Source organism: Dendronephthya gigantea, unplaced genomic scaffold (assembly GCF_004324835.1).
Source record: "Dendronephthya gigantea isolate DGI-Jeju-01 unplaced genomic scaffold, DenGig_1.0 000200F, whole genome shotgun sequence".
NCBI lineage: Eukaryota > Metazoa > Cnidaria > Anthozoa > Malacalcyonacea > Nephtheidae > Dendronephthya > Dendronephthya gigantea.
Window position 1 is genome coordinate 279,468 of NW_021163210.1, and position 21,290 is coordinate 300,757.

General features: G+C 39.2%; 1 protein-coding gene and 1 long non-coding RNA gene across 2 annotated transcripts; one reads left to right on the forward strand and one right to left on the reverse strand.

Annotated features, from left to right (window-relative positions):
• Positions 1-1,857: 1,857 nt before the first annotated feature.
• LOC114539350 lies at positions 1,858-10,866 on the reverse strand. The gene is made up of 3 exons (XR_003688869.1): positions 10,759-10,866; positions 2,157-2,478; positions 1,858-2,085 (listed from the first exon to the last, which is right to left on the reverse strand). It is a non-coding gene; the product is annotated as an uncharacterized LOC114539350 (long non-coding RNA).
• Positions 10,867-12,175: 1,309 nt separating this feature from the next.
• LOC114539351 lies at positions 12,176-13,568 on the forward strand. The gene has a single exon (XM_028559980.1). It carries the CDS (start codon positions 12,415-12,417, stop codon positions 13,543-13,545), a length of 1,131 nt encoding a protein of 376 aa, XP_028415781.1. The 5' UTR covers positions 12,176-12,414; the 3' UTR covers positions 13,546-13,568.
• The last annotated feature ends 7,722 nt before the right edge of the window (positions 13,569-21,290 follow it).

Genomic DNA, 21,290 nt, shown 5'->3' on the forward strand with positions numbered 1-21,290 from the left:
TGGTAACCATGCAGCAAACGTTTGCAAGCGTGCGATTGGCTAAATTAAAATTTTGGTTCGCGTCAGCATAACTGATATTTTGAATTATAAAACTTTTTTAAAAATATTTTTCATTTGGATGGTTTTGAAAATATACGGAAAAATTCACTCGTAAAAATGATTAAAATGTAAAGTAGATGATGCTTTCGGATAGAAAAACTTTGATTCAAATAGATGGTGAAAAATCTACGATTTTAAAGCATTTTTGGAGTGTTTTTGAACAGGTAAATAGGTAGATTTTGTATTTTAAAGCATGCAAGTATTTCGTAGTTTAACTTGTAGATTTATGAACAAACGTACGACACCTCTTTGAATTTATTCGTCAATTTCGTTAAAATGATTTTGATTGGGAAAGCATATATTTTTAAGGTCAATCTGTTTAAAAAGGAATTGAAATTTCGCTAAAAATTGTAGTATTAAAACTATTCGTAGCACAATTTATAATGAATTACGATTATAGTTGAATGTCGACTTATAAATTGTACCAAGATATAGGATTTTACTTGCACGGGTTCGATCATTCAGCAGAAACGAGTGTTATAGAATTTCAGTGATGGAAATATAAGAAATATAAATATCGCTTCAGGCGAGGGGACTTTGCATGCAATGTATTTCTAGTTGTTAATTATTTCACTTCAAAGTTAACTTTTAAAGCAATTTGTAGACAACATTAAAAACTGTGGGACCTCAATGGATTTTTTAAAACGAGATAAGCTATAGCAAGGATTCAGACGCCTTTGCTATGTTAGCTCGAGCACTTCTTACTAAAATGATAAATCATTTATAAAATTTTATACGTTGAGCTAGTGTTTTGCGAGTAGGGCCACATTAAAAAACTGAAAAATAAACAGTTGCGAAAAAAAGGGTTTTTTTTCTCCTGCATGAGAAAAGCCAAAATACATCGTTCATCGTTATGGCCTTCTCGAACTCAACTTGAAATTTATATTTTTATATTTCCGAACTCACCGGTGAATTCCAGATTTTCAAGATGGCCGCGGAAAATTGTTTGGCAAAATCAGCAAACAATGGCAATTTTTTCGCAGAATACGTGCATTTTCTCCTTCGAAAGTAAGGGAGCATTTTAGATTTTTTTTGCTTTAATTCGAGCGTAATAGCGAGTGTTTATGTTGCCGTGTTTGCGACTAGAATATTCGTTTTTTGAACAAGAAATTACGTACTAAAAATTTTACAATGCGTAACTTTCTGAACTCTTTTTCCCGAAAAGGCATGAGAAAAAAACTAAACATACTTGCAGGTTTCACCTCCCTGCAAGTATCCATGCATGTTTATTATAAAACCCACTTACCGAACCCCGCGCCGAACTTATTATTACTTTAGTAAAATAACCACCGGTCCAGGCTATCATTCCACATTAAGAAGCTGTTTACACGAACCCGCGGTTATACCCGAGTTTCAAAGAAACGTGAGTGGATTTTGAGGTATTTTTTTAATAAGTCTTTATGCCGAAACCAAACAAGCACATGATATTGTCAGGATGATTACATCACTGATAGGATAATGTTATATACTCACCTCGACACCTCAAGCTAATCTCACGCTTCGACGAAGCTCGTCTAAACGGGATCATGTAAACAGCACCTAAAGCCTGGTTTCCAGTCAGGAAAGTTTAAACATGCAGTCCAGTACGGTTTCTTTTCTGCTAAAGACAATTAGTTGAGAAAAAAATGATAAAAGAGACGTTTCTGCCCGATACGGTCCGAAGAATATGATTTTTCTGACTGGAAACTAGCCTTAGAAAGAGTAGAATATAGTTTGGTACTAGATCGGAAGTAAAATTGATCAAATCAGAATAAAGTGAAGCAAATTTATTTATAAACGTAATCACACGGTATTTTCAAAAAAGGTGGTACAACATATTTAGCCGGAAAGTTTTAAAACTTTAATAGCTGTAACCCAGGATGAAGAATTCACTGAAAATAGGTACTTTTTCTCCAACTTTCTGGCATTTCGTCTGGCGTCTGCAAGCAATGCTTTTGCCTTTTGCCCCTGGATTTTCAGCGTCAATCAATTGTACAGTAACTTGCCCTGAAGAAAATGTTAAAAGCTTTTAGTGAGCAGACGTTCTACAAGAACCGCGAATATTGAAAATTACCTACCGTATCCTGAAAAAACAGGAAGCCAAAGGTTGGCGGAATTGAGAGAAACATCCTTGGATGCAGCAACATTCATGTACTGGGTGAAGGACCGCGTGCCATCTGTGGTTTGGATTCTATAGTAATAACGATGAAATTCCTCGTCACTCTGGGTTGTGGCCCAGAGATAAACGAGAATCTCTCTTGCATTCGGAGGGATCTTGGCATCCGAAAGTTCATAAATGATTGAATTACCGCTTATTTCGGGCAATTCACCATAGTTATGCAGCTCGTCTTCAGAGATTGGAGTGTATGCCATTTCGTGACGTTTTACAACAGTTAAATTCTGAAACAAATAACATATAATGAAAACTATTTAAGAAACCACGAAAATCAAAAAGATATTTATTTATATTTATATATTATAAAACAATTACACCACTCACTCTCGTTGTATATGGCTGATAGCCAACTCAGTGGTACGCATCTCGTCGGCTACAGCTCATATACGACTCGAGCTACTAGCATAATCCCCGAGCGGGCGAGGGTACTAATTCCGCCCGGAGATTTTGATTACGCCCGGGAATGCAAATGCGAAATGAAAGTTGTCCGCCATTATGTCATGGACGTTGGGCGTTTTTGTAAGTTATGCGCATGTGTGAATTTAAGACGAGTTAAAACTGGTAACCATGCAGCAAACGTTTGCAAGCGTGCGATTGGCTAAATTAAAATTTTGGTTCGCGTCAGCATAACTGATATTTTGAATTATAAAACTAAAATCAAAAAGATATTTATCACGAAATATTAGCACGATAATTTATCACGATATTTAGCACGAAAATCAAAAAGATATTTATCAAAAACCACAACGATCCGGAACATCTTGTGAACAATTTGTGAGGTAATGAATATCGCATGTATAATTGTGTATACTAACTAATCATTGTATTTCATTTATGCAAAATAGCTTTCAACTTTTACTATAAAAATAGCCTATTTAGTCGCTGTTGGCCTAGGCCCTGCATGCCCACCACGGTTTGTCTACCTCTCCTGGATCAACAGAACTACGGTTTCACAGTAGTTTCCGCATTGTTGAACCTTTTTGAACCATCAATAAAACAACTGGCCGCAACAACATTGATGTTCAACAAGGTTTGTTCTCAGGAATATTTTTAACAATACTGCTCCATGAGGTGGCAGGGGTGCAGCCAATGACCTATATTAGATGGACTAAGCGCTCGCCGCTCGAGGCCTAAATGTGTCCCCGCCGTTGCTCACGTCATATAGGTCAACGCGTCGATGAAAATTACCGCAGACTGATTTTTTTTAGTTTGTGGGCGCGCTTAGATTATTAAAAACGTTTTTAGTGAGTGTATTGTGCAAATTTGACGATCTGTAAAAAAGAAGGATATTACTTCTGATATTCGAGGAGTGCTTTTCAAGATGTTCAAGATGCGGTGTTTTCAATAGTTTTGTCACATCTTCGTGCAAAAAATATTAACAAGGACAGTACACGTACGCAAACGAATAAATAATTCTGCCCAATATCGATTTAAAATGCTTACATATTTGTAAATTTGTGCATTATATTTACTTGTTGTGAAATATTCTAGTCAATTGTCTGAGTGTCCATGATAGAGCATTAAAAATTTTGACTAAAGAATTGTCGTTATATGCATTTGAATACGTTGATATATGATTAATATGAAGCCGGGTTTATAACTATGCCGCTCTGCAGTTATTGTCATTGTATACCTCGGTATTTAAAAAAATGAAATAAACGTTCCGTTCATGTTTTGTTTTTTCATTTTTCGGCTCGAGTTTATATTTATCAACGGCAAAAATGCTTCGAACGCAATCGCTCGTGAGTTTAACGTAACAAACTTGTTCGTGTTCTTTAGAACAGTTCTTTAGAATAGATCGCGCTTTCAGTCAATAATGTAATATTATGGTCACTAAGGTCAGTGGGTGCAGCACAACATTGTTGACTCCTAAAATTCTTTGTTGAATTTTGAAACAATTCGCTAACCATATCCGGGTATGAAATTCCTCCCATAAAAGTAGATTACCCCCCCCATATACGGATGAAAGGGATGCCGCCAATGACGTCACAATGGGTGTGCATGGGGATGCCACGTGAACATTATGTGGGGATACATGATAGTTTCGCGTGAACATCATAGATGATACATTTTGCGTACAATGACGTCATACTAAATGTACACGGGAGTTTCACGTGTACATTATGCGTTTGATGTGTGTAGTGTTTATAGGGTATGATATAGGAATCAGGAACAGATTTTAGTATGAATTATTTATTATTTCGATTTGTTGAAAAATCATGGTACAGTTCGATTTGTTTGTGAAATAATTTTTATTAATATAATTTAGGTACTCTACGACTATTAAATAGATAGTGATTTAGGATACGATTAACTATTGTTCTAAAGGCACTTAAACTTACGGTTCGTTGTATTTTGATGAAATGTGCGATCATCAATAAGTAAAAATTAATGTTTGAGGGAAATAAGAACGAGTTTAGTAGAAACATTTGATCACGTCTTAGCATGCAGTCGGTGACTTCTATCCACCAATTATTATCATAACTCATCGGCCATGACGTTTCGCCAATGTACACGCTGTACCCGATTGGTTCTTTGACGTTCACATAGTAGCCATATTTCTTTTGTCGCATAGGCGGTTTGTTTGAGTATACGCGGAACACTTTACCCTTCCTACCGAAATTATATTCACGTTTTGTACAGAATCCAACTTTGAGACTTGAGGATTTCATCATCTATCAGAAACTCAGTCACCCACATTAGCTTTTCAGTTATTTGTTTTTCAGTGTCAAAGTTATTCTGAGTCTTCGATAACGTTAGGAGTACAGTTTTAACGACGAGATCTTTTAGAGTCTGCACACGCTCCATCGCCAAGGGTTATGTACAACTGAACCGCATTTTATTAAGTGACTGTTGATATTGCACAACATCACATGCGTAATGAATACATTAACATACCATGTGAGCATTGTATACAGGATTTGAATAATTAAACAATGTATACGTATACAGATAGATTAACAATGTACACGTGTACGACGTTGACGCGATGTTCGCGTTAACATTTCACGTGAACATTGTATACGGTATGCGTGTTGTATGCGTATACAGATAAATAGATCATGTATATGTATACGACGCTGATCTGATGTACGCGTTAACATTTCGACGATGCTCGTTTGCAATGGTTTCCTTAAGAAAGGTTTAGTAAACCATTTGGCTAGGTTTTAGATTCTAATCTCATCATCATCATCGTCATCATCATCACTGCCTTTATTTTTTTTCACATCTTCAATCTCGTGGTCGTTTAAAAGCCTTTTAATGAGGAACTTTCTCTTATCAACTGCAGCTTCTATTGCTTCTTCTGGGTCAAAATCATCATTTTGAATAAACGCATCTTTTGTGTGCATTATTTTCTTATGTACTGGATCTTTTTTCATTTGTCTCATCCACAAAAGGCGCTCTAAGTAGATATTTTCTAATTCTTTCTGGAGTCTAGGCATAACATTGAAGTAAGCTTTCTCTTTAGCGGTATGCTGATCGAAACCACTGCTTATAAGACTTTCTTCCATTTCCTCAAAAGCTGTGTTACTTCTTTGTTTTGCTTCTTCTATTAACGGTATCCAGGGTCCATTTCTTCATAACATTCCGAGTCAGTCGTCTTCGAACTTCCAGACTGCTGGGTGGAAGTGGTCGAGACATCATCTTGGAAATCTCTTTCTTGACTGTCCGAGTCTGTTTGAGACATGTTTCTTTCTTGTTCTCGTAGTGGACAGTAATCCCGTTCGTGTCTGCGCTGATTGTAACCGCGGCTAAAGTATCTTCCGCAAAATTGACAGCTCATTCCCTTACCACTGGAGGAGTGGGAATGCCTTGTTATCGAGCAGTAATGCAGTTTTATGAGCAAATGAGCATGTGTTCATGAGCAGTTATGAGCATGTGCTCATCTGCTCATCGCATAAAACTTTACCCGGTTCATAGAGATTTTTTAGGCCCAAACTCCTATAGTTAAGAATGCGAGAATGTGCTCATAACTGCTCATGAGCACATGCTCATCGGTCCATCGGCCAAAATCATGGGTACTCGATTTTTGAATATATTGATATTGATTCAGTGTCTTTTTCAACCTTTGATATAGCAACTTCAAGTGCTCAAGCTAAACACATTTTGTCAGTGTAATTAATACGAATAATTGATCGCTTGCTGATCAAGTAAATTGATCTCATATCGTTTCTTTCCGGTGCCTCCGTTGGGCATCTCAACGTTTCACAATATTAACATTTACTGAGTCGTTTAATCTGAATCCCCGATTAGATTGAATAACTCGTTCAATTTAAAATGAACTTTAATTTCTCACTAGATATAAAGTGTAAAGGGTAATTATTCACTTATTTTGATAAAGCTCTGGCACAAATTTGCAGAGGAAGGGTCACGCATGCGCAAGCGTTTACCCGGCGTCTCAGCGATATAAAACCCCGCGTTAGTGCAATCAAAATGCACAAGTACACACGCATCAATCGGAAAACCACGTTCCGTACGGATCATAGACAAGAATTGAGGCAAAGAGTGCTTTATTTGCTGTAAAAATGAAAGTAGCTGACTTAATCTTTTATTGGGGGGAAGATGCCGTGCACCCAATTATCTACATGACCTTATCCAGCTTTGAAAACAAAATCTTATCCACGCTGGTAAAAGACGAAAACGAATGGAAGATTGTTTTTGATGAAAGACAAACATTTACAAATAAAGAGTTTGTTCGAAAGTTATGGTGTGCATGCGTAGATCACGGATACGTTGATCTCAAATATTGGGTTTTTAAACACTATGTCGACAAGATAGACATTCATGTACTAAGTGATAAACGCTCATGATTTTAAAAAATAGCATAATCAAGCATTTACAGATGGAGAAATTATAAAAAAGGTTTGGCACAGGTGTATATTCCAAGGATTTATTGACGATAAATAATACACTGATGATGGGAATCTTGTTGATAAAATTGTGTTTGTCATTTTTACTCTTAACGTTAACGCCGGGTAAACGCTTGCGCATGCGTGACCCTTCCTCTGCAAATTTGTGCCAGAGCTTTATCAAAATAAGTGAATAATTACCCTTTACACTTTATATCTAGTGAGAAATTAAAGTTCATTTTAAATTGAACGAGTTATTCAATCTAATCGGGGATTCAGATTAAACGACTCAGTAAATGTTAATATTGTGAAACGTTGAGATGCCCAACGGAGGCACCGGAAAGAAACGATATGAGATCAATTTACTTGATCAGCAAGCGATCAATTATTCGTATTAATTACACTGACAAAATGTGTTTAGCTCGAGCACTTGAAGTTGCTATATCAAAGGTTGAAAAAGACACTGAATCAATATCAATATATTCAAAAATTTGGTACCCATGATTTTGGCCGATGGACCGATGAGCATGTGCTCATGAGCAGTTATGAGCACATTCTCGCATTCTTAACTATAGGAGTTTGGGCCTAAAAAATCTCTATGAACCGGGTACAGTTTTATGCGATGAGCAGAGGAGCACATGCTCATAACTGCTCATGAGCACATGCTCATTTGCTCATAAAACTGCATTACTGCTCGATAACAAGGCATTCCCACTCCTCCAGTGGTAAGGGAATGAGCTGTCAATTTTGCGGAAGATACTTTAGCCGCGGTTACAATCAGCGCAGACACGAACGGGATTACTGTCCACTACGAGAACAAGAAAGAAACATGTCTCAAACAGACTCGGACAGTCAAGAAAGAGATTTCCAAGATGATGTCTCGACCACTTCCACCCAGCAGTCTGGAAGTTCGACGGTGTCTGACTCAGAATCTGAAGAAGAAATGGATCCCTGGATACCGTTAATAGAAGAAGCAAAACAAAGAAGTAACACAGCTTTTGAGGAAATGAAAGAAAGTCTTATAAGCAGTGGTTTCGATCAGCATACCGCTAAAGAGAAAGCTTACTTCAATGTTATGCCTAGACTCCAGAAAGAATTAGAAAATATCTACTTAGAGCGCCTTTTGTGGATGAGACAAATGAAAAAAGATCCAGTACATAAGAAAATAATGCACACAAAAGATGCGTTTATTCAAAATGATGATTTTGACCCAGAAGAAGCAATAGAAGCTGCAGTTGATAAGAGAAAGTTCCTCATTAAAAGGCTTTTAAACGACCACGAGATTGAAGATGTGAAAAAAAATAAAGGCAGTGATGATGATGACGATGATGATGATGAGGATTAGAATCTAAACCTAGCCAAATGGTTTACTAAACCTTTCTTAAGGAAACCATTGCAAACGAGCATCGTCGAAATGTTAACGCGTACATCAGATCAGCGTCGTATACATATACATGATCTATTTATCTGTATACGCATACAACACGCATACCGTATACAATGTTCACGTGAAATGTTAACGCGAACATCGCGTCAACGTCGTACACGTGTACATTGTTAATCTATCTGTATACGTATACATTGTTTAATTATTCAAATCCTGTATACAATGCTCACATGATATGTTAATGTATTCATTACGCATGTGATGTTGTGCAATATCAACAGTCACTTAATAAAATGCGGTTCAGTTGTACATAACCCTTGGCGATGGAGCGTGTGCAGACTCTAAAAGATCTCGTCGTTAAAACTGTACTCCTAACGTTATCGAAGACTCAGAATAACTTTGACACTGAAAAACAAATAACTGAAAAGCTAATGTGGGTGACTGAGTTTCTGATAGATGATGAAATCCTCAAGTCTCAAAGTTGGATTCTGTACAAAACGTGAATATAATTTCGGTAGGAAGGGTAAAGTGTTCCGCGTATACTCAAACAAACCGCCTATGCGACAAAAGAAATATGGCTACTATGTGAACGTCAAAGAACCAATCGGGTACAGCGTGTACATTGGCGAAACGTCATGGCCGATGAGTTATGATAATAATTGGTGGATAGAAGTCACCGACTGCATGCTAAGACGTGATCAAATGTTTCTACTAAACTCGTTCTTATTTCCCTCAAACATTAATTTTTACTTATTGATGATCGCACATTTCATCAAAATACAACGAACCGTAAGTTTAAGTGCCTTTAGAACAATAGTTAATCGTATCCTAAATCACTATCTATTTAATAGTCGTAGAGTACCTAAATTATATTAATAAAAATTATTTCACAAACAAATCGAACTGTACCATGATTTTTCAACAAATCGAAATAATAAATAATTCATACTAAAATCTGTTCCTGATTCCTATATCATACCCTATAAACACTACACACATCAAACGCATAATGTACACGTGAAACTCCCGTGTACATTTAGTATGACGTCATTGTACGCAAAATGTATCATCTATGATGTTCACGCGAAACTATCATGTATCCCCACATAATGTTCACGTGGCATCCCCATGCACACCCATTGTGACGTCATTGGCGGCATCCCTTTCATCCGTATATGGGGGGGGTAATCTACTCATAAATATAAGCACTTTCTATATCATAGCTACGTTGAGAAAACACAGCGAAGACTTGAGCGATATATATATTAAATTTGGCGGATTGCAGAAGTGCCCAATGTAAAAAAAGCTGTAACCAAACAGTTTTAATAAAGCTGTTGGTCTGATAGGTGATATTTCTGAACTCAATCTAGTCCCGGCCTTCCGTGTCTGTGCGTCTTCGAGTTCAAGTGATTTGCATGGGTCGAATACAATTCACAAAAAATAACCCGTCTGAATACGACCATTCAATATTCATATGATCAGGGGCCGGTTGTATCAAGCCCGTTTAGCTTAAATGGTGGATAAGTCAAAATGAAACAACACTCTTACAACTCTCTTGAATGCGTCAACTTGAATATTATGCACTGAATATATGTAGTTGTAAACAGTATCTTTGTATTAATGTCAAAAACATTTAGTTAACTTGTTGAATAAAACGGCAGCGTGTTTTGAACTTAACTTATCGCTTAAGCTAAACGGGCTTGATACAACCGACCCCATGGGGCCGTTTTATTCAACAAGCAATTGAAGCAAACTATAGATGTTTTTAACCTTAATACAACGATACTGTTTACAACTATACATATTCATGCATTGAATAATATTCAAGTTCACTCATTCAAGAAAGATGTAAGAGTGCATGTTATTTAACTTTGACGTATTCCCCGTTCAAGCTAAACGGGCTTGATACAACCGGCCCCAGATGGATAAATTCATGGGTTGGGTAATGCTAAAAAGGTATCGTAATTCTTATATACGCGATAATAATTTTGTTTTTTTCTCAAAGCGTTGTTCCGTCTTTGACCCCGTTGGCGTTGATATTTTAGAAACTCGTCTAATTTACCCATCAAAATACAATTTTAAGACGAGTTTCTCGTCTAGACGGGATTCCCGACCAACTCAGTACCCGTCTTTAGACGGGAAAGTTAGACGGGAAAGTTCGGGAAAGATTCACACAGTTTCCCGTCTTCGATGAGTTTCCCATAAATCTAAGACGAGTTTCCGTCTCTAATCATAATGAATTGGCTAACGGATTAGCAAGGACTTACCTCAGGCTCAGTTTTGGAATAATGTAACTCGCTTCAGCGAAGTCAAGAGATTCGTCTATGATATATCGCAAACGGATTTTGTGGGTAGCCCGTTCGCGGGTTAACCACTATGCTACACGCGGAAAAACGATGAGCGATGATGCATCTGTCCGCCGAGTTTGTTTATCGACGAAAGAGACTGGGCGGAGCTGGAATTTTGTCAGCCTGATCGATGTAAACTGGCCTAAACTTTCTGAGAAATTAATCGCCGAAATGGTATTTCATTGGTATTTAATTAATTATTCCTATATCTACTTTGTTATAACTGTATCCAACTAGCAAACTAGCCCATTTTTGCCTTTGCGTATGGCATTAGAACGTAAAACTAAGCATCATGCAGTTGATTTATTAGCGTCTATTTCATCGTTGTCGATGATAATAAGCTTTCTGTCAGTAATTTTTAGCTTGTCGGTTGTTGTCGGTTATTAGTAGGACCCTTTCCCCGCGCCATTATTGACATTGAACAAAACTTGAAAATCTTTGCCAAGTTTGGGGCTACCCACATGCATGTATGCATTGCATACTTATTTTTAAAGTGCTACTGCAACGAAATTTTCGACCCCTTTTTTATTGGCTCAATTTAAAGTATTCACTTTCCTGATTTCATTTCTGAAAAAAGAATCGAAATTGGCTTTCTCAAAAGATTTTTATAGCTCTCCAAAGTCGCGATTTTTGCCACTTCCTGTGCGAACTTTTGCTCCGCCATATTGTGGTTTGTGACGTAGAAAAGAGTACCGATTCTTAGCATGGCGTAAAAATACTAGTGTTAAGTAGCCTCGTCGACGAAGAAGCTCTGTTTCTTACAGTCCCTACTAAGCCAGTATTCATCAAAATTATTAAATATCTATACATATGTTCCTAACGAAAAGATGGATCGCCAAAGTCGAAGAAAATATTGAATTTTTTTTCGACTTTCTGCTTCATGGTTCGCGGTTCTTTGCGCGGCTAAGTCAATTTCAATGATTCGTATATGACTCTTGTTTAGCAAGATCCCTTAAATAAAAGAGTATTTAAAGAAGATTCTGTGCATACATTTGATGTCTGAAGAATCGTAGCACAAGTTGAAAGCTAACAGATATATAGGCAAAGGCTGATTTTATCATCAATGCGAAGATACTTCGCGCGCACATGCATTCATGATGAATTATAGTGATGTTGGCCTTGGTGTCTTAATGTGCACGGCCAGTGTCGTTTCTTGAGACATTGAAGTTCAATTTAAATCAGCAAGGATGGTGTTTCTTGAGTATTTATGTAGATAAACGGACCTGTGTTAGTGTTTCTTTGATATATTTCGATACGCGCTATTGCAAAACAGTGGCAATGTGGCATTTACCATAGTGCAGTATCATATTACTGTTTATGATTTGCGGGAATATAATGGGGTTATGCAATAACCAAGGTTAACAACGAGGAAACCGGTCAGTGACGTCAGGTAAGCACGTGACCGAATGGGAGGGGCGAGTGGAGGCAAGGTGCGGAGCAGAGCCCGCAGAGGGCATTAACAACCCGTCGGCGAACGAGCGACAACGCCAACAACAGCAGCTTGTGGTAAAGTGCTATTAGTAAATTTCTTTCTTTCTCTGTTTGTGAGTTAACTTGGCTGGTATTCACATCATTATGAACGATAACCCAAAGGCAAAGGAAACTCAAGCGTCTAGTTCGGACAACCTGGCGACCACGGGCATTTCATGGGAAGCCGCTTTCAAATCAGCGGAGTTTGTCAGTGGTTTTAAATCCTTAGTGAATGAAGTGCTTCACGAGGCAAGAGGGCCTGTAGAACGGGCCCAACAACTAGAGCAGCTCGGAGACCCGGCGCGCACTTTTCGAAATGACCCAGCGACGGATCCAAGTCAAGGTATGTTGAATGTCCCGTCATTCATCCCAACTAATCAGGATAGTGCACACACGGGTCCCCCAGCCAACAACCAATCGAACATAAATTCTGCTGTAGATAACCAAACTGTCGAACAGTTAAATCGCCCTAGCACGGTCGGGGCGTTGTATAATGCTAGCCCTGAAAGCGCCTTTGTCCTCGGTCCTGGCCGGTCGCCAATCCCGGCCAAGCTGGTGAAAAAGATCGTGTCGCACGAATTTATTGATTTATCTGAACTGATTCCTGAGAATCTAGAAGAACCGCCAAACGAGTTGCCCTCCTTTTCTATAGTGGGGGCCCAAATTGTTACTAAACCACAACCGGGGAAAAAACGGGACATCTCGGACATTCTTACCTGGGTGGAATGCTTTAACAGTTACACGGCCGTCCTCACCAGCTTTTTCCCGACGCGCGCTCGCGACCTGTTAGCGTACATGGCGCTAATAATTCGCACATCGAAGCGGTTCGGTGGCATGGGCTGGTTTCATTACGATCGCGCATATCGCCGAGAAGCTGCGGCTAGCAACAGTCGCGATTGGAGCATGATGAGGCCCGACTTGTATCATTACCATACCGCGGTGACTAATACTCGACAGCTGGACCTGATTAAAAAGGATACGCCCCCCAATACGTCAGGTAACCGGAGCTTTCGCGAAGAACCCCGGGGAAGTTCCACCGGTCGGCTACTCTGCCACTCGTGGAATGCCGGGTTTTGCAACAGCAATCAACAGATATGTCGCTTCCGCCACATCTGTTCGTTCCCAGACTGCCAGGGATATCACCGGTTGCTCGAGCACCAGCGCCATGTGTCCGCAAAGCGAAACCGATCCCCCGAACGTCGCCCCAAGGACTCTCGTCGAGCCTTCTCTCGATAAACAATCCAACCCCTCGCTTAGTAATATTGTGTTGTGTAACTTTTTGTTGAACAGCGGCCAAATGAACAATTATTTGACCACAGCTGTGATTAATAACTTTCCACTTAAAATTGACACTTTTGACACGCTTTTAATCGCGCATCCGGATCGAGGTAAAGTTAATTACGTTGTTACGGGACTTCGCGACGGTTTCCGGATCGGTTTTAATTCGGAACTTGTACGATTACGGTCAGCGGATGACAACTGTTGGTCAGCACTGGCACACCCGGAGGTGATTGACAAGTACCTCGAGGGTGAAATTCAAGCTCACCGAGTGGTCGGACCTTTCGACGCGCCACCGTTGCCAAATTTGCATGTCAGTCGGTTTGGAGTGATTCCCAAGAAAAATAGACCGGACTCGTGGCGTTTAATATTAGACTTATCGTTCCCGCTTGATCACAGTGTCAATGACGGCATATCCAAATTCGATTTTCCGGTCAGTTATAGTTCAGTTCGGGACGCCATTCGGTTCATAATTAAAACCGGCAGGGGGGCGCTAATGGCGAAGGTAGATATTCAAAAGGCGTACCGTATTGTCCCAATTCATCCGGACGATCGTCATTTCTTGGGAATGCGGTGGCGCGATAAATATTTCATTGACTTAGCTTTACCTTTTGGTCTTCGTTCTGCACCCGGGATTTTTAATACGTTAGCGGATCTCTTTGAATGGCTTTTGCAACATCAATACGGTGTAGTAGATGTGCTCCACTACCTTGATGATTATTTTACTCTCGGTCCGGCAGGGACATCAACCTGTGAAGATTCGATTCGCGCCATTCAGGATGCTGCGCGTGAACTTGGTGTGCCGCTGGCCCCTGATAAGTGCGAGGGGCCAACTACGTGCTTAACTTTTCTGGGTATTGAGCTAGATTCCGTTAACATGACCGCGCGCCTCCCAAGCGAAAAACTATCGGAGCTACAAACGCTTATTACGCAATGGGCGGGGAAGAAGTTTTGCACTCGTAAACAGATGGAATCGCTAGTCGGTAAGTTTAATCATGCATGCGGGGTCGTCGTACATGGCCGGACTTTTATCCAACGTCTGATCAGTCTGCTTCGCACAGCTAAGCCACACCAAAAGTTTATTCGTTTAACCAAACAAGCGCGCCTGGACTTGCAATGGTGGGACTCGTTTTTACCATCGTGGAATGGCATTTCATTTTTCGACCTTCCGGAATGGACCCCGGTGCCCGACTTCGAACTCGCGACGGACGCATCCGGTAACAAAGGCTTCGGCGGGTTTTACCGCCAGGAATGGTTCTCGGCAGCGTGGTTACCGGGGCAACTGCATTTCGGTATGGCGTATAAGGAGTTGTACCCAATTGTTATCGCATGCCACCTGTGGGGTCACCACTGGAGTCATCAGCGCGTGCTCTTCCACTGCGATAATCAGAGTGTGGTGCAAATCATTACGTCTGGTGCCTGCAAAGACGATACGATCATGGACTTAGTCCGGGAGCTCTTTCTTGTGGCGGCCACGCACGATTTTCGTATTTCAGCAGTGCATTTACCTGGTAAAGAAAATTCAATCGCTGATGCTTTATCTCGATTCCACTTTCAGGAGTTCTTCCGCCTGTCCCCCGAAGCGCACAAGGTCCCTCGTTCGATTCCACCAGAATTGCAAGCGAAACTGACCTCAAATCTTTGAGGGAGAAAGCTACCGCCCTGCTTATCAACGGCTTAGCCAAATCGACCCGGCGAACATACAGTGCGGCCCAACGCCGTTTTTCTCGAATTCTGCTACTGGAGCGGGCAGTTTCACGAATCGGGCTCTCCTCTCCCAGCGAGCGAGTGGACCTTAATCCTGTTTGTAACCGCGCTGTCTTCCTCCCTCAAGGCGAGCTCGATAAAGGTGTATCTGTCAGGAGTTCGTTCCTTACATGTCGAAAGCGGCTTCGGGAATCCTCTCTCTAATTGTCTCCGATTGGAACAGGTTCTTCGCGGGATAAAACGTACTCAAGGTCTCGCCAGTCGGCCGCGTTTACCGATAACAGCCTCCATTCTTCGCCGGATATACTCGCTGCTTGACCTGCGCAACTATCGGGACGCATTGTTCTGGGCGGCGTGCTGTACAGGGTTCTTCGGTTTTCTGCGTTCGGGCGAGTTTACCACGACCGGTACCTACGACCCTACAGTCCATTTGTCGTTGGCGGACATATCGGTGGACCAGCGAGTGAATCCGTCGGTTCTGTTTCTACGCATCAAAGCTTCCAAAACGGATCAATTTCGTCGAGGACATACGCTGCGACTGGGCCGTACGAACACTTCGATCTGCGCCGTGCATGCTGTGGTCCACTTCCTCCAGCTCCGGGGCAGCTCTCCAGGCCCCCTCTTCGTGTTCGAGAACGGCACTCCTCTATCCCGCAATCACCTCGTTTCGTGGACGCGCGATGCTCTCGCACGCCTAGGTTTGGAGGGTAATTTTTCGGGCCACAGCTTCCGCATTGGTGCGGCGACTACAGCCGCTATGGTCGGCGTTCCGGACCATCTGATTAAGACGATGGGCAGGTGGCTAAGCGACGCGTATCAAGTGTACATTCGAACTCCGCCGAGTGTAATCGACAGCGTAGCAGCTCGTCTCGTTGCGTAGACTATAGTTTTAAATAAAACAAACAAAAAAACAACAACAAAAAAAAAAAGTGTATATAAGTTTGGTTGTCAGTCACAATAAAAGCTCTTGGGGTTTATCGCTTCTCCTCATTTTGTCCGGTCCGCTGGCTTAACGATCCAGGGCCAGTGGGGACGGGCCTGGTGTGTCAGTTATCACACCTATAAAATACGGTGCATCATATCATTGCCTTCGTCTTCGTTTATTGAAAAACTAAGCAGTTTTTTTAAGTTCTTCAAGATCGTCTTATGTAGGACTTTGTGGCATAAAGGACTTTGCGGCACAACATATACATGCTTATATATGGCATATATTACTACATTATATCCCTGTCAGACGGGCTAAGACTAATTTGAATTTTCTAACAAATCGGCGTATATTTTCAGACCCTTTACCAGACATTCCTTGAATATATGTTAGGTAACAGACTTCACTTCCATTTCAAAATGAAATGATTTGGTTCTCCGCGTCAAGCTCGAAAATTCGAAACAGACAACACACAAGCTATATATATTACCATAAGCTTCGAAACATCGGTACTCGTTATGACGTCACATCAGCAAACATGGCGGCTATAAAAGTTCGCATTTGATACCGAGGTTTGAGGGCAAAATTAGTCAACTTCTACTTAACACACAAAAGTCATATATACATCAAATTGTTTCTAAAAGACTGAATATTTGTTTAGGCTAATAAAAATGGGGTCGAAAATTTCGTTGCAGTAGCACTTTAAAAAAGACAGCATATCACGCAACAGGGTGCATTTCTTATCGCAGCCAGAGGACACTTCCGCCCCCATGCACATTATTCTTCTAAGACCAAGTTTTCGTGACCTGACCTTTCGCGCAATTGTAAGTTTCTCGACATGAAAGGGCAGGTTTGTAAAACCAAAGCCAAAGAAGATAACAAAACCACGTAATGGTGCCACCGTGGAGCAAGTCTCGGCCAGTCGGAATTGTTTCATTTGGACGAATTAAGCCAATATAGCTTGACAATATTTTTAAAATCGCCATTTCAACTGTAGTTTACTAAAAGTATTTAATATATGTAGGCCCTTTTTTGATACGCTAATCTTATTTGAAGTTAAACATTTTTATTTTTAATCCTATTTTGCTAAAAAGCTGTTCCATTAAAACATGCCTGAACTTAAATCTCTTTTAATTTTTTTTATTATATACTTTTATTAAAGGCGTAGATCGAACCTGTGCATGTCATTGCCCGTCGTTACGAATGGAAAATATAATTGACAAAATATAATTGCACTGCATGAAGTGTAGTTTCCACTTTATTATAATCATTTGAAATTTATATTTGACACTGAAGCCCCGTTACGCCACACTCAATTTACCAGCAAAGAATAGCCTAAATGGAGTCATAACCACAAATTCAGGATATTAATTACCATAAAAGTTCATAATGCCAGATTTTGCAATCAAAGAAAGCTGCCTTGTTATTATAGAATTATATAAAGCACGAGACAAAATTTGAAATGAAAGCAACTTCTATCTTATATATTGCCATTGCAGAGTTCGATATAAGACGGGCAGAAACTTTGAACATGCTGGTTCCCAGTAATGTAATCTCAGCAACGCGTTAGCTCCTTGAAATAAAATTATAATGGCTAGCAAGTTGCTGAGATGACATCACTGGGGAACCTGTTAAAGGTAATTGACTGTAATGCGAACTTTACAGTCTAACATAAATTTTTGAACTTGCAATTGAACAAAAGCGTTTATCTGATTTATTCAGATAAACGCTTTTGTTCAATTGCAAGTTCAAAAATTTATGTTAGACTGTAAAGTTCGCATTACAGTCAATTACCTTTAACAGGTGACAGATGACATCAGTAATCCATATCCGCGTATAGCATAGCAACAAACTGATATATGTAGAATTGTTCAAAAAAGTTAATATGATTTGGTTTCAACCTCAAGGGCAATTTTTTAAGAAATATCGAAAAAATTTTAGTTAGATTAAAACTGTCCAATCATATTCATATAGATTTTGTGTTATTTCATGAGGTTTCGGTATTGGTATAATAATTATGCCCGCTAGATTACAACACAAAATACAAGTGTATACGATGATGTATTTCACCGTTTGATCGTCATTTCAAAGATTTTTGCTTTTTTACATGTCTGTTAAAAATGTTAGAGTGTTAAAAATTTATTGTCTGAACTGTCTTCCTAATTTAATATCCAGCCATGCAGAACTTGTGTCTGTTCTTTTGAATCTTTTTATTTTCTGTTTTTTTTAAACTAATTGCATGGCTATTGTTACACAGAGAAAAACTAAGAGCATAAGAGGTTTCTATGCATGACATAAAATATAAACTCGTATTCCTCTGTTTACAGGTTTAATAATTTAATGATGAATTCAATTTGAAATTGCAACAACTTTAAATTATAAGTAAATTGATTCCATACGTGATACTATAATATCGGATATAATTTGTAACATGAAATGTCCAATATTAATCAACCTATAATATTTTTTAAAACCGGCGTATCTATAAAACCTGAAGTCTAATTCATGTAATAGAATTGTATTGTATAATTCATTTGGAATTTGGATGTCTACATTTTGAAATTACTTTCTGCTAAAGGCCTTTCCTTTTGTCAAAACCACCCCAAGAACCCCCGCTCGCCTTTTTTCAGCTGATCTACATACAATAACTGAAGAAGTTTTGCAAGGGGAGTTCTGTCATGCGCAAAAAGCCCTTTGTACAAGGTTGGCAGCTACTGGTGCAAATAAAGTTAAGCTGACTAAAGTATTTGCACATAAATCAATGACAGCATGATAAACTGCATGCTGGCAAGTATGTTGTACCTAAGGTACCGGTTGAAAATTTCTCATATGTAACAAAATTGATATAAAAACAATACAATTTAAAAATGAACAAAAATACAAGTAGTAACGTGTGCATGTATAACAATTGGTCATTTTAAAACAGGCTTCTCGTCTTAAAAAGTATTATTTTACCACAGTAGGCCACTATTGTGTTGCTTCACATAAAGTATCCCTTTCCTTAAATTAACTGCTGACATATCATCGCAGGCGCCGCAATTTTTTTCAGTGCACTTCACTTTAGTTTAATTGTGTATTATGATGTTCGGACCTTAAAAGTTAGCCTAACATTAGATATTGCATATTAACAATACGTTACAGGTGGCTCCCTACAATTTTTTAAAATATTGAAAACTTGTGGTTTTGATTTAAAATTTTAGCACGAGATTTCTTGCTAAGGAAAAGAAATTTCCCAAATATATAAACCAACATTCTAACAGTCAGAAATTGCCCATAAGCATGACGTCATTACCGTTGTTATGGTAACAATGGCGATTCAATATGGCCGACATTTTACCTATTGACGCATTTTACTCGAAAACAAGTTCGGTTACCCCAATTTTTTATTTTATGAAACGTTTTCTTACAAAAAAAATTGAAAATTTGAACCAGTTAAAAAAATTCTATACAGCCAAATTTATTAAATTAAAAAACGTGATTTTTCGTTATAGAGATTTTTTGGCTCTATTGAATTTTTTTAAACTTGCTCAAATTTTCCTTTTTTGTAAGAAAACTTTTTATAAAATAAAAAATTGGGGTAACCGAACTTGTTTTCGAGTAAAATGCGTTAATAGGCAAAATGGCGGCCATATTGAATCGCCATTGTTACCATAACAACGGTAATGACGTCATGCTTATCGGCAATTTCTGACTGTTAGAATGTTGGTTAATATATCTGGGAAATTTCTTTTCCTTACCAAGAAATCTCGTGCTAAAATTTTAAATCAAAACCAAAAGTTTTCAATATTCTTAAAACTGTAGGGAACCACCTTAATATGAATACATATTATAATAAAAAGTCAGATTACATAAATAGAAATACACCTTAGCTTATGCGTACCATTGCGACATTTTATAAAAGAATAAAGACTATATTTAGTGGAAACAGGCCTTATACAAGAAAAATCAGGTGAGTATTAGAGACACATTTAATATGTCATAATTGCATCATATCGCTTCCTACAGACTTCCACAATGGCGCCTGATATTTAAGGCCCAGGAATTATTTTATTGGTTGGAAATGGCGAGGTGTGCTGCCAACCTCGTACCCAGGGTCTTTTACCTACGCTCCTCGGACACGCTGCGGCGAAGACCCTGGTTGCGGCTGGTCACGTGAACCCCTAGAAATTGGCGCAACAGGACGTCCCGGTGAAGGCTATTTCAGATATGTCAGAGCACCTCGTCACCAGGCCTCCAACTCGTACGCGGCCACAATATCCAATATGGCGACCAGACATGAGGAGTGTATATTTTAAAAATCCTTAAAAATACGTTAAGCGTACATGCAAATTTTGTATATACGAGTAGACTTTGCAGTTTAGTTTTTTCCCGCAATAAAATTCATTTCAGAATAATTCATACAAGTACATTATTGTATACTTGATAGAATATAAGGATAAACTTACTCTTCCTGCTGTCACTTGCCAGCCTAGCCGCTATGTGTATATCCGCCAGAAATTACTCAGAGGCAATTAACGGAAGCAATCAAGGGCAGACGAGGGATAGCACAGCAGGTAAGGCACCTTTGTTTACCAAGTCTGTCTTTATTCAATTATTGAAAATTATATGAACAAACTGCAACAAACTAGACAATCTTAACTTGGAAAACTTAGACTGGTAAGATACATTCAATTTCCATGAGCATATATAGGGCAGGCTCCCCCGCTCCCCAGAAATTACTCCGCCTTGAAATTACTTGTTGTGTTAGTTACTCCGAAAGTGATTAATTTGAAATTACTATGTTAAATTTGATTAGAAAGGTCTAACCCCTTTGTCGAGATAACATTGATATTTTGTCAGCAAATCACTAGGTTCAATCAGGGGAAATTTGGCAACATGATGCAAAAATGTGTTTGTGAGAGTCTCAAGACAACTAAGTCTCCACTATGTAGAGTTGAAGATCAGATGAGTGACAACAAAGTCAAATGCAAAAAATGTTGCCAGAGCTTCCATGTCAAATGTTTAAATCAGGGATTGCAAACTACTAGACAAGCAAAAGAATGCACCTTAATTCTTCTGCCCTTCTCAACAT

Bases quoted from the DNA above. Each gene is read 5' to 3' on its own strand.
- LOC114539351 (XM_028559980.1), top strand. From the start codon at position 12,415: ATGAACGATAACCCAAAGGCAAAGGAAACTCAAGCGTCTAGTTCGGAC.